Source organism: Scyliorhinus torazame, chromosome 2 (genome assembly GCF_047496885.1).
Source record: "Scyliorhinus torazame isolate Kashiwa2021f chromosome 2, sScyTor2.1, whole genome shotgun sequence".
Taxonomy (NCBI): domain Eukaryota; kingdom Metazoa; phylum Chordata; class Chondrichthyes; order Carcharhiniformes; family Scyliorhinidae; genus Scyliorhinus; species Scyliorhinus torazame.
The window spans coordinates 178,548,741-178,571,887 of record NC_092708.1 but is presented as its reverse complement, the minus strand read 5'-3'; the positions used below and the strand labels follow the sequence as shown (position 1 = coordinate 178,571,887).

The 23,147-nt window shown below is 48.3% G+C and overlaps 1 protein-coding gene across 3 annotated transcripts in view; it reads left to right on the top strand.

Moving 5' to 3' along the window:
• Positions 1–23,147, top strand: part of vps8 (VPS8 subunit of CORVET complex) — a 1,010,867-nt gene that overhangs the window by 258,786 nt on the left and 728,934 nt on the right. For all 3 annotated transcript variants that reach the window (XM_072480702.1, XM_072480693.1, XM_072480711.1), the window contains exon 26: positions 4,566–4,685. In XM_072480702.1, the coding sequence (XP_072336803.1) occupies positions 4,566–4,685 (120 nt within the window). The remainder of the gene's footprint in view (positions 1–4,565; positions 4,686–23,147) is intronic.

The following is a 23,147-nucleotide window of genomic DNA, read 5'->3' as shown; positions in this document are numbered from 1 at the left end:
ATTTCTATATTTTGATGTGAATCACAAGCTGTTTCTTATATTCACCAAATGACCGCACAACTAATGTATTAGTTTAAAGACAGTTTATTAATAACACAAGACTTATTACCGCATGCAATAATACACGTGATTACGCACTAAACTATACCTAATAACTAAGATGACTTTTACTTAACTTCGGGGTAACCGGCTCTGTGCGAGATAAGGCCTTTATCTGTGTCCACGTGGATCGGTTGGAAGTCTGCAGATTCGTCTCGGCTGGGCTCGTCCTTCAGGTAGCGATCGCGGGTCCTTGAACTTGGCTAGTTGATATACCAGTTTGTCGCATACAGACCGGTCCAAAAGAGGCCGTCCTTTTGGTTTGCAGCTCTTCTTATCCCCCTGGACTTTCGCCCCCTTTGGGGCGGTCCTAACTCCAGATACAATAGATCGATAGGGTTTCGATCACCCTCATTGATCCTGGCCAATTAGGAGGTGGATACCTTGGTGGCTGGGCGGGTCCTAGCCACCATTGTTATAGGCACGTAGGCCTTTCCAAATAAGGGGAAGTGGCGCCGGTTTGTCTGCTACTGTTGTAACTCCTTGATTCAAACTCTATTGTCCTGGGGGAAATGGTGATTGACTCTTAATGGATACAAGTTTCAATCAGGTCTGGCTTCTTTGCACAATACACAGAGGCTGTGTACCTGTCTGTGTCCAAGCTGACCACAATTCCCATGGTCCTTTGCAGGAGGCCATTTTAGATGGCTACAATTGGCACCATGTTTTTTTTCATTAAGGGGCAATTTAGCGTGGCCAATCCACCTAGCCTGCACATCTTTGGGTTGTGGGGGCGAAACCCACGCAAACACGTGGAGAATGTGAAAACTCCACACAGACAGTGACCCAGAGCCGGTATCGAAACTGTGACCTCGGCGCCATGAGGCAGCTGGGCTAACCCACTGCGCCACCGTGCTGCCCTCATTGGCACCATGTTGATTAATTGATGACTTCTGAGAAATAGGTTTGTCAAAAACCTTTACATTGGGCAATCCTGTCCGCTGTGGTGTTTTTGATCTCAGAAATTTATCATTAATTGAAGAGGTCGCTGAAACCCCAGTGTTTGCTGGCTCACCAATTATGGAAGCGTCACTCTTTCAAATAGAATCCTACAGCACAGAAAGATCCCATCTGGCCCATTTTGCCTCTGTTAGCTACACTGTATACTTGTAGGAAATGGGGTACACTCTCAATATTAATTGGCCCCCATGTGACTGAAACAGCTACAGACTTTGAACTTCAGAAGGTTGTTGTAAATATGTAAACCTTGTTGCAATGCAGTCACTATGAAATCTGTATCTTACATAACATGTCTCTGGAAAACCCATTGCTCCCAAAACACACTGACAGTTAGGAGATAACATCCTTTCTCTTGGCAATCTCAATAAATAGGTAGGCTGACTGAAAAGATTGTGATGACTATGATGGACTACAGCGGGTTAAGAGGGCAGCTCACCGCCACCTTCTCAAGGGCAATTAGGATTTGGCGATAAATACTGGCTTAGGCAGTGACAGCCACTTTCCATGAATGAATTTTTAAAAATCATTCTATTGTTTCTCAGTGGTAACCAGTACTTCCTGGCAAGATATAGTTGCTCGTCTCATGGAGCAGCTCAGTGAAGAAATGAATTGAAATTAATATACTGAAGTATAATGGAGGAATCTGATTCATGACTCCCATTTCTCAGTGCTTTGCAGCTGTGGCAATGTTAATAATAGAATCTCACTGTCGTTCAGGGATGGAAAATGGGTGCTTGAGCAGGCATTGCTCAAACTTCATAAAGATTGCCTCAACCTATTCAAAGAGGGCGCAGTGTGGAAAAATTAAATGTTGGAAGACTGTACTCAAGAAAATAATTGATTTGCAGACTGCATAATCCTACATGCATTTCTAGTGTCAGGTTCTCAGCATTAGCTTCAATGGGTGATTTGTAAATGTGAAATCAGAAGCTCCTTTATCTTCAGTTTGCATATTTGGAAGGTGCACGCTAAATATTAAATGGAGCCTATGTTACTGAACAGTTATATTTTCAACTTTAACTGTAGCAACTTTAATGTTTTTCTGTTAATTCTGGTTTATATTCAACACTTCTGTTTTTTCTATAAATTGAAATTCTTTGCTGGGGATGTCGTGATCATATTGTTATTTTAGTTATTGTTCGAGGGAAATTTTTTTAAGGTCAAACATTCCCTGTGCAGGAAACATGTCTGTTTTCCTTGTCACTTTGTTATCTTTGTTTTTCTTCCATTCTTAAGACTTCAACCTGGCTGTTTGTTGCATCCCATTTAACCATATTTTTTAGCTTCCCATGCTTACTGTGATAATTAGTTTGTGAGATCTCTCTCCAAGGTTTCAAGCTGTGTGTAGTATACTTGGCTTCAAGGCATATGATTTTTAATCAAATTCGTTCAGCAACAATACTTGTTAGCTGGTCTATATTTTCAAAATTAACTGCAATATGTCTTTGAGAAAAAGCCCTGGACTTATTTTTCCTATTCAATCTTCTGGCATTCCCTGGTTTCACGTTCTATTTAATGCCGCATTTTATTTGAGTGTCTTCTTCAGAGTAATGGGTGAAATCAGTCAGCTGACATAAAAAGAACATGTATTTTAATCTTGGAAAGCCAGTTGGTGATAGATTGTACAAGAGCTAATCTTCGCTCAGTCTTATAAATATTTACTGAGTGAAACATTACACCTCCTAACCCAACCACATCACCGTGTCTCTACATATGCTTAAATGAAACCCCAATGAAGGCCCTCCACCTGAATATAATTAAGTACAATTGATATACAATTAACATGCATTAGTTTCCAGCGTCAGGAATGAGATTTGAGTACTGCATACTAACTGGGGCACTTCATCCTGCTTTCGGATTGGATTGGCCTCACAGGCATTAAATGTAATGTCTTTCCTGTAAGAAGTGGTGGACACAAAATGGTGCAATTTCTGACTGCAAGCTAAAGTAATTGATTATAATTTCAGGTTTTAGGGCACAAAAATGGTCATGCTAGCAAATAATAATTAGTAACTGTGATAGCTGTTTAGCAACACGCCTTACCGGTTACACACCTTTTACCCAAGGTGATTTAGAATCGCCTAATTTCACCACTGCTACCAAAACTGAACTAAGACTGTATATAGTGAGCAGGAAAATTAGCTATTTTTGGTACTGTGTTTGGCAATGTGGTACAAGATTTACTAAGTATTCAATACTTCATTTAGAACAGTAATAGATAAACCATTTGTTTGGGCTTTCTGCAAAATATGCCATGTTCTATTTTTGGATGGGAATTCTGTGTTCAGTAAGGAACCTCCTGTTAGTCCTTGTTTGTTCCTTGTTTTTTCCTTTTCATTTCTCTTATTTTGCTATTTCAATTTTCGTGCCTGGACAGTTAATGAGACATATGCCTTTAAGATGGACTTCACCTATAATTTAAAAAAAAAGGACCTCCAGCAGGTTTTGCTGTTTGGTTTGATATCAATGATGAGACATCTTGATGGACTTGGCTGTTTCAGATTGCAGGCCTTATCGACAGATTGTGCTGATTGGTCAGGGTTTTCTTTGGAATCTTCCTTCCTCTGTGAGACTGTTTCCAGTTTTAGTTTTGTATTGAACTCAGAGCTGCAGGAGGCGATTATGTGTTTCTCTCTGCCTGAAAGGGTAAACCTCTCTCAAACTGCTGGTTGATGACTCTTTTTCTCCATAGTAAATCTGGAGGACATTCTAGTGAGGCTGGAAATCAAGTAAGAGTAAAACCCAGGCTGAGAACTGGGTTTGAGGGGGAAATCCAGGCAAGCCACCAGTTGAAAGCAGAGTAGTTTAAAAACCCTTTTAAAATCTTGTGTGGTTAACTCTGTTCTTATCTCAGAAAGGTTGGCAGTCATTCTAGTGGAGTTGGACACAAATAAGAATTAGGCAGGCCTGAGACTGTGAGGGAATCTTATAGCTGGGAGTTCTGACTGAATGCAACTGCCAGAAGATCCAAGTTAGCGCTCTAACCTGTGGTTCCAATTACTCTACGCCCCGAGAGGACAGCCTGCTGCTGCAACGACTTCAACATCCGAAGTCAGGATACCCATCTTCCATTTCTGATTATTTTTACTCTTCCCCCTCCCTGTGGGTGTGTTTGTCTTGAGTGTGTTTGGGTATAGGGTGGGACAGTAAAACGGGGGGGGGGGGGGAGATTAGCTCATTGTTATTCTATTTTTGCATGTCTTATCTCTGTTATTGTTGTAAATCAACAGTTGTTATGTTTCAATTACAAATCTGGTGGCTGTAAGTCATTGGGCCAAAGATCTCATAAACTTTACACAAATTATAGGTTAATTCGCTTGTGTTTGGATTCCGGGGCCTGTGGGGCTGGAATTGACCTTGTACTCGCCCAGGGTGCCGTAAAAGTCCTGAAACCTTTGTTTGAGAATGTGTAGCACCTGCATGAAAGTGCAGCTTTACAATGACGCTAATTTAAACCAGCTTTGATAGTTTGTTTTCTCATTTGTGATTTTGGTTTGAATATACAGGTCTTCGAATTTCTGATCCGCTTGCATTCCACTGAAGTAGCTTCTGATGAAGAGTTGTACCCTCAGATTAGAACACTGCTTCACTTTGACACTCGAGAATTCCTCAATGTGTTGGCACTGGTGAGATATTTTTATTTTTGCCAATCTCAGTCATTATTTATTGCCCTCACGGGTAGTTCACTAGACAGACAAGTGTGAGAAAATTAACATTGGATGGAATGTTACGGCAGTCGGGATAGGAATGGGGACAGAAAACGTGTTGCGCGTTCAGAAGTCCATTGACATCGGCAGGACTAGAAAATCTCACCAACGGGACTGGAAAATCTTGCCAGCGGGCGAGGCTGTGGAATTCTATACGAGGTGTCCTTAATTAAATTGAACTGCTGATTTGTAGAGGTTTATAACAGATTAATTGATATGAAGAAGATGAGCTGTTTACACTAATTTTATTCCCCCACAACTTTGTCCTCTCCTTCGATTTGTCATGGCTTATGTTGCTTATGGGTATTAGCAATTCGCTATTATTTGGTTAGAGAGGCCTTTGTAAATTTGTGAGCCTAGGCCCAAGGCCCAGGAGGATTTTTTAAATCTAATTTTAAAAAGCTAATACAGCCTAACCCAATGTTGTGTGCACACTGGAGAGTAAACGTTGTGTGGCTGGACCTCCCCAGCACAGGACAGACATTCTCCACATGCTACTAAATAGTGATCGTCTTTTTTGATTTTAACTCTCTGTAGCCAGCTGCAATCAGACCAGTTGCAGTCCCTCGATTCCCCCCCACAGCTAACTCATTACTGGATTCAACTTTTCTTGACGCATTTTGCTCTGTATAGAGCCATTATTTTTATAATTTGAAATGAAAATCGCTTATTGTCACAAGTAGGCTTCAAATGAACTTACTGTGAAAAGGTCCTAGTTGCCACATTCCAGCGCCTGTTTGGGGAGGCTGGTACGGGAATTGAACCATGCTGCTGGCCTGCCTTGGTCTGCTTTCAAAGCCAGCGATTTAGCTCTGTGCTTAACAGCCCCCTAAATGTTTATTGCTATTTATAGATTATGGGCGAAATTCTCCATTATCGGCGGAAAGTCCGCCGATCGGCGCAAAAAACGGCGCAAATCCCACTTGCGTCACGTCATAAAAATGGGCCGATAGTCTCCGGCCCGAAATGGGCTAGCAGCGACGTAACGGTATCCGCGCTTGCGCAGTGGTTCACGCCGTGCAGCGTCATACGTGCTGCACGGCGTGACGGCTCATAAGGCCGCGCAGCTCCCCCCCACCCGACCGGAACAGCCGACCGCAACACCCGACTTGATGGCTGGCCGTCGCTCAGCCCCGAGGTTCGAGTCACGCGATGTGGAGGCGCTCCTGGACGCGGTGGAGCAGAGGAGGGACGCCATGTATCCCGGGCACGGCCACAGAGTTGCCCCACGCCACAGCCGGCGTCTGTGGAGGGATGTGGCAGAGGCCGTCACCGCTGTGGCCCTGACACCACGGACAGGCACCCAGTGCCACAAGAAGGTGAACGACCTCGTCAGAGCAGGCAGGGTGAGCCTCCCCACATCCCCCCTCCCCCATATCCCCCCCTCCCCCATATCCCCCCTCCCCCATATCCCCCCTCCCCCATATCCCCCCCTCCCCCATATCCCCCCTCCCCCATATCCCCCCTCCCCATATCCCCCCTCCCCCATATCCCCCCCATATCCCCCCTCCCCCATATCCCCCCTCCCCCATATCCCCCTCCCCCATATCCCCCCTCCCCCATATCCCCCCTCCCCCATATCCCCCCTCCCCCATATCCCCCCTCCCCATATCCCCCCTCCCCCATATCCCCCCTCCCCCATATCCCCCCTCCCCATATCCCCCCCCATATCCTCCCTCCCCCATATCCCCCCTCCCCATATCCCCCATATCCCCAAGTGAATCCAGCCCTAACCTTAACCTCTGCAATGCACGCGCAACCGATGGTGTGCATTCATATACCTGCCTAACACTGTTGCCTTTTACCCCTGCCACCCCCCCCCCCCCCCCCAACAGGAGAAGCGCGCACACAACAATAGGGAGCATGTGAGGACTGGAGGAGGGCCTGCAGATGAGAGGCCACTGACCGTACACGAGGAAAGGGCCCTGGAACTGGCTGGCGGACCTGAGGACCGGGAGGTTGCTGATGCAGAGGTCGGGGGCCCACGAGCAAGTGAGCCATCAACAGCCCGTCCCCATATCCCCCCTCCCCTATATCCCCCTCCCCCGTATCACCTGATCACTGCCTGATGTCTAACCATGCATGCTTCATTGTGTATCGCAGGACCAAACGTCCAGGCACCCATCCCCGCAGATGCACACCGCCCGCAGGATGCCCCTCGGAGACCACAGGAGACGGAGAGACCCGCACCCTCCAGCATGCGACGCCCGCAGGATGCCCCTCGCACACCACGGGAGACGGAGAGACCCGGACCCTCCAGCATGCGACGCCCGCAGGATGCCCCTCGCACACCATGGCAGACGGAGAGACCCGGACCCTCCAGCATGCGACGCCCGCAGGATGCCCCTCGCACACCACGGGAGACGGAGAGACTCGGACCCTCCAGCATGCGACGCCCGCAGGATGCCCCTCGTACACCACGGGAGACGGAGAGACCCGGACCCTCCAGCATGCGACGCCCGCAGGATGCCCCTCGCACACCACGGGAGACGGAGAGACCTGGAGCAACAGGGAGACGACACCCCGTCACGTGCGGGAGCGACCACCCAGCGATGAGGGGGGCAGCCACAGGCTCCCGTCACATCCGAGCCAGGACACCACTACCCAGGACACCACTATCCAGGACACCCCTACCCGGGACACCCCTACCCGGGACACCACTACCCAGGACACCACTACCCAGGACACCCCTACCCGGGACACCCCTACCCGGGACACCCCTACCCGGGACACCACTACCCAGGACACCACTACCCAGGACACCCCTACCCGGGACACCACTACCCAGGGCACCCCTACCCGGGACAGCACTACCCAGGACAGCACTACCCGGGACAGCACTACCCAGGACACCCCTACCCGGGAAGACGAAATACCGGACAGTGACTCAGAGTGGATGGGTGGAGACGAACCCCCACCCCAAAGTGCCATGGAGTCAGAGTGGGACGAAGAGCACGACACAACGCCACTGCTGTCACCAACACCCTCCACCATCGCAGAAACACTCACCACGGTTGGGCACTTTAGTGATGAGGCGTCTGGTACACTCACTGGTGCGCACAACACAGCCGTCCCGGTACAGCAGGTGGAGGTAGGAGCAGCAGAGGGACCGGGCGGTCGGAGGGCAGCCCAGGCCAAGCGAACATCTGCCGTCCAGATGGATCCCGGGTTCCTGCAGTTACCACACCCACACATAGATCCGATGCACCCACCGACACGGAGACGAGCGAATAGGGTGACGGGTGGCTTGCGGCGGCTGCGGTCGCAGGTGGAGGAGTCCACCCGCGTCCAGGAGCTGGGAGTGGTCCCGGTCATGCGTGCCACCCAGGCTGACACCGCACGGGTGGCGTCCGCGGTGGAGGCAATGGGTGCGACGGTGTCAGACATGGGGAACGGTTTGCGAGGCCTGGGGCCTTCCGTGCAGGCGGCGTCTGTGGCCCAGGAAATGGCTGCCCTCTCACAGGAGGCCATGAGCCAGTGCCGGCGCCAGATGGCAGAGGCGCTCAACGCCATAGCCCAGTCTCAGCAGGCCATGGGCCAGTCTCAGCAGGCCATAGCCCAGTCTCTGCAGGCCATGGCCCAGTCTCAGCAGGCCATAGCCCAGTCTCAGCAGGCCATGGGCCAGTCTCAGCAGGCCATAGCCCAGTCTCTGCAGGCCATGGCCCAGTCTCTGCAGGCCATGGCCCAGTCTCTGCAGGCCATGGCCCAGTCTCTGCAGGCCATGGCCCAGTCTCTGCAGGCCATGGCCCAGTCTCTGCAGGCCATGGCCCAGTCTCAGCAGGCCATCGCTGAGGGCATCGGCGCCAGTGGCCATGTGCGAGCCGGCGTCGCACTGTCACAGACAGGGTTTGACAACCCCCTGGGCTCCATGGCTGCAAACCTGCAGACCTCTGTCGATACCAGCACGGGCCTCCAGGACTGGCAGCGCCAGATGTCGGGGGCGCGTCGGATGGCCAGTCTGTTCGCATCCCCCACCCATGTAGAGGCCTGGGGGCCATCGGGCACCCCGAGGGAGGAGAAGGTGGTGTGGTCCGTCCCGGCTCCCTCTGTAGGGGAGGTCCCGGTACACCGCGACACCTCGGACTCCCCCCCCCTCCGTCCCAGGTGCATCGGGTGGGCAACAGGCAGGACAGGCTGGCAGCTCGCCATCCTAGTCGCCCGGGCCGCAGCCTGGCCCATCTAGGCCAGGACGCCCCAGGAAACGGCCGCCAAAGGGATCCAGTGTCAGAGGGCAGGAATCACAGGAGTCCACCTCCAGTTCTGCTGTACCGTCTGGGGAACCACGTAGACGTAGTCAAAGGGCCCGTATGCCAAACAATTAGACACTGAGTAAGTTGGCACGGTTGCAGGGCACAGATGTGTTTTAGGGGCTAGGGCACGTGCATGAACTCCTTTGGTTATTAAAGTCAATGTTACACCTACCGAAGCTGCCTTTGTGCTCTGTCCAAAGTGCGCGGGCGTGTCATGTACGTTGAGCGCAAGTGTGTGTGTGACGGGTGGTCTTACCTCAGCCCCAGGTGAGTCTGCCCCCTTCCCCCTGGGCCGCCATCAACATCCCCCGGGCAGAGGACGGGACCGTGCACTGCAGTGTCACAGCCGCATGCAGGGATGGTCCGGGTGGATGGTGGTACTGTGGCCATGGGTCAGACATAGTCCAACGATGTAGAGCCAGGAGCTCATCGGAGGCGGGTTGTCATCATCCTCCATGGCCTGTGATAGACACGCGTCCACCCGCAACTGGGTGAGCCCGGCCCGTTGTGCCGCCGGTGGATCGGCATTTGGGGGGGGGGGGTAGTGTGCATGCGGGTGGGGTGGGTGGGGTTGGGGAGGGGTGGGTGGATGGGTGGGGGGTGTGGGTGGTCGGCTGTTGCCATGGTGTGCGGTCTGTGGCCATACTACCCGATTCCCACGCCCATCTAGTCAGTGAAGCGGGCGTCTATCAGTCTGTCCCGTGCCCGCTGGGCCAGCCTGTAACGGTGGACAGCCACCCGCCTGTGTCTACCCCGTCTGCCCTGACCATTGCCCCCATCCCCCTCATCTGGGGAGGACTGGGCCTCTTCCTGCTGCTCCTCCACTCCGCCCTCCTCTGCCTGCGGCACATCGCCCCTCTGCTGGGCTATGTTGTGCAGGACGCAGCACACCACAATGATGCGGCCGACCCTATCTGACCGATACTGGAGGGCATCCCCAGAGAGGTCCAGGCACATGAAACGCATCTTCAGCACGCTGAAGCACCTCTCGATCACTCCCCTTGTCGCTACATGGGCATCATTGTAGCGGTTCTCCGCCTCATTGCGTGGCCTCCGTATAGGCGTCATCAGCCACGATCGCAATGGGTAGCCCCTGTCGCCCAGCAACCAGCCCCTCACCCGGGGATGGCGTCCCTCGTACATGCCGGGGATGGATGACCGCGACAACACGAATGAGTCGTGTACACTGCCTGGGTGACGGGCGCAGACGTGCAGGATCATCATGCGGTGGTCGCAGACCACCTGTACGTTCATCGAATAGGTCCCCTTCCTATTAGTGAACACGGCCCTGTTCTCTGCAGGTGGCCGCACGGCGACGTGCATCCCATCGATCGCGCCCTGGACCATGGGGAACCCGGCAACGGCAGAGAAGCCCACGGCCCGGGCATCTTGGCTGGCCCGGTCCACGGGGAAGCGGATGTAGCGGTGCGCCATGGCATAAAGGGCATCTGTCACTGCCCGGATGCACCGATGCACCGATGTCTGCGATATGCCAGACAGGTCCCCACTCGGTGCCTGGAATGACCCCGTTGCATAAAAGTTCAGGGCCACCGTAACCTTGACGGACACGGGGAGAGGGTGTCCCCCGCCAGTGCCACGTGGTGACAGGTGTGCCAGCAGGTGGCAGATGTGTGCCACGGTTTCCCAGCTCATCCGGAGTCTCCTCCTGCATTCCCGGTCCGTGAGGTCCTGGTATGACTGCCGGGGCCGGTACACACGGGGCGCCCTCGGGTGCCTCTGTTGCCGTGGGGCCGCGACGTCCTCCTCCCCCTCCTCGTCCTGTCGGTCAGGTGTCCCTCCAGCCTGGGCGGCTGCCACCTGCCCCTCTGCGGCAGCCTGCGCCGCCTCTCTGGCACGCTCCTCCTCCTCCTCCTCATCCTGGGTAACATAGACATGAGCGGCTGCCACCACGGCGGCTAACATCGCTGGGTGGTCTGGAAATGGCCACGCCATTTCCTGCCCAGAGCCAACCCCCCAGGCCGTCACTCACCTCCTCGCTGGTCGGCGTGAGCCTGGAGCACCGGGTCACGCCGATGAAAAGGAGGTTTGATTCACGTCGACGTGAACGGTCATCACGTCGACGGGACTTCGGCCCATCCGGAAGGGAGAATATCGGCAGGCCGAAAATCGGCTGCCTTGCGCAGACCCGTGACATTCTCCGCGGCAGCGGCGCCATTAACGCCCCGCCGACTTTTCTCCCTTCGGAGACTTCGGCGGGGGCGGGGGCGGGATTCACGGCGGCCAACGGCCATTCTCCGACCCGGCGGGGGGTCGGAGAATGACGCCCTATATATTGTATGTATTGTTCAGTTGATGAAAGTGGTTTCCAATCAGAGGAGCTCATTCAGATCAGTGTTAAAACACTTGTTCAATAAAAATGAGCTTCTGATTTCCCTTTAGATTTCAGGGTTTGGTGAGAGGATTGTTGTTTGGTGAGTAACCTGCAGTCTCAGTGTTGTTCCAGCATTGAGGAAACTCTCGTTCACGTTCCAGCCTGGAAACAGACAGATATCTAAGCTCCCCAAGAGAGAGCAATCACTGGTGTCTCCCTCAACGTGTGAGGAAAGGAGCCATTGGTTTTGTTTCCTGGCAGATTTGTCAGGCATGCAGTTCCTGAAGGGTTGTCCGATGTGAGTTGAAGGTGCAAATTGAAAGAGTTTGTTTGTTTGTTGAGTCATCGCCCCATCCTCCTGGCTAAATGAATAATATAGCTTTTGAGCATTACATTGAAGCAGCATGGACAGGGCAGCACGGTAGCGTAGTGGTTAGCATAATGGCTTCACAGCGCCAGGGTCCCAGGTTCAATTCCCGGCTTGGGTCACTGTCTGTGTGGAGTTTGCACGTTCTCCCCGTGTCTGCGTGTGTTTCCTCCGGGCGCTCCGGCTTCCTCCCACAGTCCAAAGATGTGCAAGGGTAGGTGGATTGATTATGCTAAATTGCCCTTACTGTCCAAAAAAAGTAAGCTAAAGTGGGGTTACAGGGATAGGGTGGAGGTGTGGGCTTAGGTAGGGTGCTCCGTCGAAGGGCCTGTGCAGACTCAATGGGTCGAATGGCTGCCTTCTGCACTGTAAATTCTGTGATTCTGTGTTTCTCTGTGATCCGCACATAAAGCAAATCAAACCCTAATCAAATTGCTAAATAATCTGAAATCAGTTGCCATTTGTTGAAGAGCGTTGCAATCTTCTCCCACCCTTTGTGTGTAGAAAGGTTTTCTAGTTTCACTCCTGTAAGGGCTAGATTTAACTTTTTGATTAACGAGCGGAATTTTCCCAAAAATTGACAAGTGTCATTTCGGGCATGAAAATTGGTGCACACAGGTTGTTCGGCAATATTTCAATGGTGATCACCATGGACTTTGTCATTTTTTTGGAGCTATAGCTTATTTGCAGTGATCATGAGATTGTGCGACTCAAATGTGTCAGGAAGCGAGAAAAAGGGTGAGACGTAGCTCTGTTAAGGAAGGATGACATTGATACAATAGAGAGAGATGACCTTAGTTCAGGGAATCAAGATCAGTTTGGGTAGAGATGGGAAATAGAAAAGGTTAGAAGCCACTTGTGGGAAAAGTTTTTATACTCGCTAAAAGTAGCCAGACTGTAGAATGGGGTATACAGGAAGAAATAATCGGAGCTTGTGAGAAAACTTCAGTGATAATCATGGGTGATTTAATCTACATTTAGATTTGTTAAATCAGATTGGTTAAGGCAATTTGGATGATGAGTTCATTGTGTTTGTGAACCGTTTCTTAGAGCAGAACTTTTTAGCACCAACCAGAGCAGGCTATACTCGATCAGGTAATGTGTGCAATGAGGCAAGATTGATTAATGACCTCATCCAGAAGGCAGTTCCAGGTAGCAGTTCTAATATGATTGAATTTCGCATTCATTTTGAGGGAGAAAGGAGTGGATCTGAGACTATTATTTTAAACTTAAGAAAGGAAAATTATGAGGGTATGAAGGCATAGCTGGTTAAAGAGAACTGGAAAATTAGGTTAAGGGTCAGTCAAGATACAGTGTCAGACATGTAAAGATACTCGGAAAAGGTACATTCCAGTGAGAAAAGAAAACTCCCAAGGGAAGGTCACACCATCCATTGCTAACTAAAGAAGTTAAAAATATTATGAAATCGAAAGAAAAAGTGGATAATTGCACAAAGGTAGTGACAGTTTGGAAGACTGGACAGAATATAAAGCACAGCAAAGAATGGCTAAAAAATTAAAAGGGAGGGAAAAATTACAATGAGAGAAAACTAGCTAGAAATATAAAAACAGATGGTAAGAGTTTCTATAGGTATCTAAAAAGTGCAAAAATAAAGTGAGTGTTGGTCCCTCGAGAGCACGAGAATGGGGAATTAATAATGGAAGAAAAGGAAATGGTGGCTGAATTGAATCAGGACATGAAAGGAAGGAACGTAAAACAATTACAATTACCAGGGAAAAGGTGCTGAGAAAACTTTTAGAACTGAAAGCTGACAAGTGCCCAGACCCTGATGGGCTTCACCCCAGGGTGTTGAAAAAAATGGAAGCTTCAAAATTCTCCAGATTGTGGAAAGGCCCATTAGATTGGGAAATAGCGAATGTGACTCTTCTGTTCAGGGAAGGAGACAGAAAGCAGGAAACTACAGGACAGTTAGCTTAACATCTAAGGTACGGAAATTGCCATCATTTATTATCAAGTAGGTTATAGTGAGACACTTAGCAAACCTCAATGCAATCAAGCAGAGTCAACATGGCTTTTTGAAAGGAAAATCAGGTTTGACTAATTAATTGGAGTTCTTTGAAAAAATAACAAGCAATGTGGATAGAGGGGAACCTGTGGATATGCTGCACATCAATTTTCATAAAGCATTTAACAAGGTACCATGACACAAAATAAGAGCTCTGTGTGCAGGGGTTAACATATTAGCACGGGTAGAGAGTTGGTTAGATAACAGGAAACAGAGGGAGGGATAAATGTGTCTTTCGGCTTGGCAAGATAGGATGAGTGGAGTGCCTCAGATTAGTCCCAAGGCTTCAGCTATTTGTGTTTTATATTAATGACTTGGTAATGATGAAGGGATCAAATGTATGGTTAGCTAAATTTGCTAATGGCACAGATTGATGGGAAAGTAAGTTGTAAGGAGGACATCAGGAATCTGTAAAGGGTCAAAGGTTAAAAGGGTGGGCAAGAATTGGGCATAGAGAATAATGTGGAAAAATGTGAACTTTGTCACTTTGACAGGAAGAATAGAAAAGCAGTATATTATTTAAATGGAGCAAGATTGCAGAACTCTGAGGTTCTGAGGGATTTGAGCATCCTGGTACATGAATCAGGAAAAATTAGTATGCAGTTACAGCAAGCTGAAGAAAGCTAAAGCATTCACAATAATGTTCAGCCAGAAGTACCCAGTAGATGATCCATGTCCGTCTCCTCCAGAGATCTCCAGCATCACAGATGCCAGCCTTCAACCAATTCAATTCACTCACGTGATATCAAGAAACGGCTGAAGGCACTGGATACTGCACAGACTATGGGCCTGGACAATATTCTAGAAATAGTACTGAAGACTTGTGCTCCAGAACTTGCCCCGCTCCTGGCCAGGCCATTTCAGTACAGCGACAAAATTGATATCTACCCGGCAATGTGGAAAACTGCCCAGGTATGCCCTGTACACAAAAAGCAGGACCATTCCAATCCGGCCAATTACTGCACTGCCAGTCTGCTTTCAATCATCAGTAAAGTGATGGAAGGGGTGAGCAACAGTGCTATCAAGCTGCACTTATTTTGAAATAACCTTCTCAATGATGCTCAGTTTAGGTTCTGGCCAGGGTCACTCAGATCCTGACTTCATTACAGCCTTGTTTCAACCATGGACAAAAGAGCTGAATTCCAGAGGTGAGGTGAGACTACCCCTTGACATCAAGGCAGCATTTGATCGAGTGTAGCATCAAGGAATCCGAGCAAAACTGGAGTCAATGGGAATCCGGGGAAAAGCACTCCACTGGTTTGAGTCATAGTTGGCACAAAAGAAGATGGTTGCGGTTGTCGGCGGTCAGTCATCTCAGTCCCGGGACATCACTGCAGGAGTGCCTCAGGGTTAGTGTCCTAGGTCCAACCATCTTCAGCTGGTTCATCAATGACCTTCCTCCCAACACGGGTCAGATGTGGGGATGTTTGATGTATGCTCAGCACCATTTGCGACCCCTCAGATACTGAAGAAGTCAACGTGCAAATGCAGCAAGACCTGGACAATATTCAGGCTTGGGCTGACAAGTGGCAAGTGGCATTCGCAAGTTCCAGGCAATGACCAACTCCAGTGAGAGGGAATCAAACCATTGTCCCTTGACATTCAATGGCATAGCCATCACTATGTTCCCCCACTATTAATATCCTGGGGGTTACCCTTGACCACAAACAGAACTGGACTAGCCATATAAATACTGTGGCTACAAGAGTAGGTCAGAAGCTAGGAACCCCGTGGCGAGTGACTTACCTCCTGATTCTCTCCCCCCCCCCCCCCCACCCCCACCCCCCAAAGCTTGCCCACCACAACAAGGCACAGGTCAGAACTGTGATGGAATATTGTCCACTTGCTTGGATGAGTGCAGCTCCACCAACACTGAAGAAGCTCAACACCATCCAGGACAAAGCAACCCGCTTGATTGGCACCCCTTCCACAAACAATCACTTCCTCCATCATGACACACAGTAATAGCAGTGTGCACCATCTACATGATGCACTGGAGGAACTCACCAAGGCTCCTTAGGCAGCACTTTCCAAACCCACGACCACTACCATTGAGAAAGACAAGGGTAGCAGATACATGGGAACACCTGGAAGTTCCCCTCCAAGTCACTTACCATCCTGACTTGGAAATATATTCCCATTCCTTTATTGTTGCAGGGTCAAAATCCTGGAACTCCCGCTCTAACAGCACAATGGGTCCACACCACATGGACTGCAGGGGCTCAAGAAGACAGTTCCCGCCACCTTCTCAAGAGCAATTAGGGATGGGTAACAAATGCTGACCTAGCCATCTGGAGCTCTGTGTACAGCTTTGGTCTCCTTATTTAAGAATGGATATAAATGAATCAGAAGCAGTTCAGAGAAGGTTGACTGACTAATATCTCTGCTGGGAGTGTTATCTTATGGGGAAAGGTTGGGCGGTTGGGCCCATTTTCCGTTGAAGTTTAGAGATTACCTTATTGCAACATGCTGGATCCTTAGGGGACTTGACAGAGTGAATGCTCAAAGGATGCTTCCCCTTTGAGAGAGACTAGAAATAGGGACAGTTTAAAAATAAGGGGCCTCCCATTTAAGATGGAGATGAAAATAATTATTTTCCCCCTGAGGATAGTGAATGTTTGGAACTCTTCCCCAGAGAGTGCTGTACGCAGGGTCAATTTAAGGCAGAATATTTTTTGCAGTGCTTTGTAAGCAATAGTTTTGTATGTCTCAATTTCATTGTAATTCATTGTTTAGCTTTCTATATTTACTTTTTGTTTAGAAATCCTTTCCCTTAATAGTTGCCAAGTACATAATTTTTATGCAAAGACTGGAACATGAAGTTGTGTATAGCCTTTAAACAGATTGGAGATTAGTTTCACTTTGACTGCTGTCAGTGCTCCTCTGTTGACTAAATGCCAAACATCTTGCTAATTGTACCAGTGTAATTATGCCTAAGTACATATTGTTGTGTAGTGATGCTAATATGACAGAATGCTAATTTAGAGAAATGGAGTGAATTAAGATGTTACAAGGGACTGAAAATGTTTTAAACTTATTCTGTGCCCCATTGCTTTATTAAACATACAAGCTTGAAATTATGCCATGTGCTTAATGGTACGCAAAAAGTGATTGATTGTTTCTTTATAAAAATTAAATCATCACAGCTATCAATGAACTTATAAATGTTGTCAAGAATCCAACCATATAATCCACTGACAGCTGGTGTCTACATTGACAGCCACTGATGAGAATACAGTCCGAATTGGCGGTGTAAGGTGCTTTGGGATGTCCTTTAGCTTGTGATAAAGTGTTACAAATTTTCAGTCTGTCTTGGATACTTTCTAAGATGCAGTGATGGCGGTTACTCTAGAAAGTATGCTGTACATCTTATGCATTTGGATGTTTGCAGCTGTGCTCTCCAGTATCCAACCGTATGACAGCATGACCTACAGATGTATTGCAAGGCTCCCAAATTTTTTTGGCTAAATTCTTTGTTGAGTCATTTTCACTGTTTGGCCAATATCAGCCCAACCTTGCCTTATCCACCTTTCCTGAATGCTTTTTGTATTGATTTCTCAGTTTTTGCCATGATCTGATATACTTTCAAAAAATCCTAAAGTGAGATGAGGCCAATGTGAAATGTGAAGCTACTTTAGTTTTTAGATAGCCTGAAACATGGCCATGAATATGATTTTTTTTTTTTGCACTGAGTGCTGAATTTGGTGCATTTGAGTGCGATAGTGAGAGTTTGGTGACCGAGAGAGTATAAGGCTTCATTTTTATCTAAAGTTTAGTCTTTCTTTTATTTAGTTAATTAACTTAAAAGTTGCTGTTTGGTTTAGAAGAAGGTGAATTTTCAATCAGCTTTAAACAGGCTTCTACTTGTAGGCACTTGCAGCTGGAGCTTGTTAATTGGATTAGGCCAGTTTTTCAGAGGCTAGATTCACAGTATAAAAGTGATCCCCTACAGTTCAAACTTTGTTTGCACTGAGTGCTGAATTTGGTGCATTTGAGTGCTATAGTGAGAGTTTGGTGACTGATGGAGTGCTGAATTTGGTGCATTTGAGTGCGATAGTGAGAGTTTGGTGACCGAGGGAGTGCTGAATTTGGTGCATTTGAGTGCGATAGTGAGAGTTTGGTGACCGAGGGAGTGCTGAATTTGGTGCATTTGAGTGCTATAGTGAGAGTTTGGTGACTGAGGGAGTGCTGAATTTGGTGCATTTGAGTGCTATAGTGAGAGTTTGGTGACTGAGGGAGTGCTGAATTTGGTGCATTTGAGTGCGATAGTGAGGGTTTGGTGACCGAGGGAGTTAGGTGATGAGGGAGTAAGGTGCTCCTTTCATTTTGTTTCTGACATTTCCGCAAAGAGTGAGAAGAGAGCCAGGAGTTTACAGAAAGTGTAGCTGACTGGGAGCAGAGTCGGAGGGCGGAGATCTAGTTAGTCCACACGGCAGCTATATTCTGTAAGGTAAGAGGGGATGGAGGTTAGGCCAGTTACATGCTCCTCCTGTAGGATGTGGGTGGTGAGGGATACCACCGGTGTCCCCGCTGACTATACCTGCGGGAAGTGCACCCAACTCCAGCTCCTCAAAGACCGTGTTAAGGAACTGGAGCTGAAGCTGGATGAACTTCGGATCATCCGGGAGGCAGAGGGGGTGATTGAGAAGAGTTACAGAGAGGTAACCACGCCCAAGGCACAGGACAAGAATAGCTGGGTTACAGTCAGGGGGAAAAAAACAAACAGGCAGACAGTGCAGGGATCCCTCGTGGCAGTTCCCCTTCAAAACAAGTATACCGTTTTGGATGCTGTTGGGGGGGATGACCTACCGGGGGAAGGCCCTAGCGGCCAGGTCTCTGGCACTGAGTCTGGCTCTGGGGCTCAGAAGGGAAGGGGGGAGAATAGAAAAGCAATAGTTGTAGGAGATTCAATGGTTAGGGGAATAGATAGGAGATTCTGTGGTCGCGAGCGAGACTCCCAGAAGGTATGTTGCCTCCCGGGTGCCAGGGCCAGGGATGTCTCGGATCGTGTCTTCAGGATCCTTAAGGGGGAGGGTGAGCAGCCAGAAGTCGTGGTGCACATTGGTACCAACGACATAGGTAGGAAAAGGGGTGTGGAGGTAATAAACAAGTTTAGGGAGTTAGGCTGGAAGTTAAAAGCCAGGACAGACAGAGTTGTCATCTCTGGTTTGTTGCCGGTGCCACGTGATAGCGAGGCTAGGAATAGGGAGAGAGTGCAGTTGAACACGTGGCTGCAGGAATGGTGTCGGAGGGAGGGCTTCAGGTATTTGGATAATTGGAGCGCATTCTGGGGAAGGTGGGACCTGTACAAGCAGGACGGGTTGCATCTGAACCAGAGGGGCACCAATATCCTGGGAGGGAGGTTTTCTAGTCCTCTTCGGGAGGGTTTAAACTAATTTGGCAGGGGAATGGGAACCGGATTTGTAGTCCAGCAACTAAGGTAGCCGATATTCAGGACGCCAAAGCGTGTAATGAGCCAGTGGGGAAGGGAACACTGACAACGGAGAGTACTTGCAGGCACGGAGATGGTTTGAAGTGTGTATACTTCAACGCAAGAAGCATCAGGAATAAGGTGGGTGAACTTAAGGCATGGATCGGTACTTGGGACTACGATGTGGTGGCCATCACGGAAACTTGGATAGAAGAGGGGCAGAAATGGTTGTTGGAGGTCCCTGGGTATAGATGTTTCAATAAGATTAGGGAGGGTGGTAAAAGAGGTGGGGGTGGCATTATTAATTAGAGATAGTATAACAGCTGCAGAAAGGCAGTTCGAGGAGTATCACCCTATTGAGGTAGTATGGGTTGAAGTCAGAAATAGGAAAGGAGCAGTCACCTTGTTCGGAGTTTTCTATAGGCCCCCCAGTAGTAGCAGAGATGTGGAGGAACAGATTGGGAAACAGATTTTGGAAAGGTGCAGAAGTCATAGGGTAGTAGTCATGAGTGACTTTAACTTCCCAAATATTGAGTGGAAACTCTTTAGATCAAATAGTTTGGATGGGGTGGTGTTTGTGCAGTGTGTCCAGGAAGCTTTTCTAACACAGTATGTAGATTGTCCGACCAGAGGAGGGGCAATATTGGATTTAGTACTGGGTAATTAACCAGGGAAAGTGATAGATTTGTTAGTGGGGGAGCATTTTGGAGATAGTGACCACAATTCTGCGACTTTCACTTTAGTAATGGAGAGGGATAGGTACGTGCAACAGGGCAAGGTTTACAGTTGGGGGAAGGGTAAATACAATGTTGTCAGACAAGAATTGAAGTGCATAAGTTGGGAACATAGGCTGGCAGGGAAGGACACAAGTGAAATGTGGAACTTGTTCAAGGAACAGGTGCTACGTGTCCTTGATATGTATGTCCCTGTCAGGCAGGGAAGAGATGGTCGAGTGAGGGAACCATGGTTGACGAGAGAGGTTGAATGTCTTGTTTAGAGGAAAAAGGTGACTTATGTAAGGCTGAGGAAACACGGTTCAGACAGGGCATTGGAGGGATACAAGATAGCCAGGAGGGAACTGAAGAAAGGGATTAGGAGAGCTAAGAGAGGGCATGAACAATCTTTGGAGGTTAGGATCAAGGAAAACCCCAAGGCCTTTTACACATATGTGAGAAATATGAGAATGACTAGAGCGAGGGTAGGTCCGATCAAGGACAATAGCGGGATATTGTGTATTGAGTCTGAAGAGATAGGAGAGGTCTTGAACGAGTACTTTTCTTCTGTATTTACAAATGAGAGGGGCGATATTGTTGGAGAGGACAGTGTGAAACAAATTGGTAAGCTCGAGGAAATACTTGTTAGGAAGGAAGATGTGTTGGGTATTTTGAAAAACTTGAGGATAGACAAGTCCCCCGGGCCTGACGGGATATATCCAAGGATTCTATGGGAAGCAAGAGATGAAATTGCAGAGCCGTTGGCAATGATCTTTTCGTCCTCACTGTCAACAGGGGTGGTACCAGGGGATTGGAGAGTGGCGAATGTCGTGCCCCTGTTCAAAAAAGGAACTAGGGATAACCCTGGGAATTATAGGACAGTTAGCCTTACTTCGGTGGTAGGCAAAGTAATGGAAAGGGTACTGAAGGATAGGATTTCTGAGTACCTGGAAAGACACTGCTTGATTCGGGATAGTCAGCACGGATTTGTGAGGGGTAGGTCTTGCCTTACAAGTCTTATTGAATTCTTTGAGGAGGTGACCAAGCATGTGGATGAAGGTAAAGCAGTGGATGTAGTGTACATGGATTTTAGTAAGGCATTTGATAAAGTTCCCGATGGTAGGCTTATGCAAAAAGTAAGGAGGCATGGGATAGTGGGAAATTTGGCCAGTTGGATAACGAACTGGCTAACCGATAGAAGTCAGAGAGTGATGGTGGATGGCAAATATTCAGCCTGGATCCCAGTTACCAGTGGCGTACCGCAGGGATCAGTTCTGGGTCCTCTGCTGTTTGTGATTTTCATTAATGACTTGGATGAGGGAGTTCAAGGGTGGGTCAGTAAATTTGCAGACGATACGAAGATTGGTGGAGTTGTGGATAGTAAGGAGGGCTGTTGTCGGCTGCAAAGAGACATAGATAGGATGCAGAGCTGGTCTGAGAAGTGGCAGATGGAGTTTAACCCTGAAAAGTGTGAGGTTGTCCATTTTGGAAGGACAAATATGAATGCGTAATACAGGGTTAACGGTAGAGGTCTTGGCAATGTGGAGGAGCAGAGAGATCTTGGGGTCTATGTTCATACATCTTTGAAAGTTGCCGCTCAAGTGGATAGAGTTGTGAAGAAGGCCTATGGTGTGCTCGCGTTCATTAACAGAGGGATTGAATTTAAGAGTCGTGAGGTGATGATGCAGCTGTACAAAACTTTGGTAAGGTCACATTTGGAGTACTGTGTACAGTTCTGGTCGCCTCATTTTAGGAAGGATGTGGAAGCTTTGGAAAAGGTGCAAAGAAGATTTACCAGGATGTTGCCTGGAATGGAGAGTAGGTCTTACGAGGAAAGGTTGAGGGTGCTAGGCCTTTTCTCATTAGAACGGAGAAGGATGAGGGGCGACTTGATAGAGGTTTATAAGATGATCAGGGGAATAGATAGAGTAGACAGTCAGAGACTTTTTCCCCGGGTGGAACAAACCATTACAAGGGGACATAAATTTAAGGAGAAAGGTGGAAGATATAGGAGGGATATCAGAGGTAGGTTCTTTACCCAGAGAGTAGTGGGGGCATGGAATGCACTGCCTGTGGAAGTAGTTGAGTCGGAAACATTAGGGACCTTCAAGCAGCTATTGGATAGGTACATGGATTACGGTAAAATGATATAGTGTAGATTTATTTGTTCTTAAGGGCAGCACGGTAGCATTGTGGATAGCACAATTGCTTCACAGCTCCAGGGTCCCAGGTTCGATTCCGGCTTGGGTCACTGTCTGTGCGGAGTCTGCACGTCCTCCCCGTGTCTGCGTGGGTTTCCTCCGGGTGCTCCGGTTTCCTCCCACAGTCCAAAGATGTGCGGGTTAGGTGAATTGGCCAATGATAAATTGCCCTTAATGTCCAAATTGCCCTTGGTGTTGGGTGGAGGTGTTGAGTTTGGGTAGGGTGCTCTTTCCAAGAGCCGGTGCAGACTCAAAGGGCTGAATGGCCTCCTTCTGCACTGTAAATTCAATGATAATCTATGATTAATCTAGGACAAAGGTTCGGCACAACATCGTGGGCCGAAGGGCCTGTTCTGTGCTGTATGTTCTATGTTCTATGGTGTTCATTCTCCAGCAAGCTTTTCACTTGAATGATGTCACAAATTGAACCATAGGCTTATTTTATTCACCGTGTTATAAACCATAATTTTTTAACCTGGTAATGTTAACATTTGGATGCATATTCAGGATTATTTCGAAATGTTAAGATTTGTTATTAAAGAAACAATTCTCCAAACTTGCAAAGTATGAAGCTGTTAAATTCAACAAAGTGTTATTTGTTGACGTACCGATTTGCATTTGATTCTGTTAAAGGCATGATATTTTGCTTCAAACGATCTGAATTGGATTGGCATCACAAGCAACTGCATATTACACATTTACAAATTAGCACAAATATGCATTCGGCATCTAATATTTAAAAATAAATTACTTAACCTGGGAATAAAAACACAGGAGGCTCAGATTGTTGGAAATAATGGCTATTCTTGAGGGGCCCCATAGTGTGGGTCACTTTGAAATCAAATATGCAAGTTATTCTAGGGCAGATCAACTGCTTTCCAATTTTATTCGAAAGCAGAGTGAAGTTGTTGCCATTTAACTTCCCCCCCCCCCCCAAATTTGTAAGCAATAATGGTTTGGTTTCATTCGATTCTATCTTTGCAATTTTATGGGTTTTTTTCTGTCAATTATAGAGCAGTGTTGGTAGCTGGGCATGTCTGCCACTCGGACAGTTATCCACC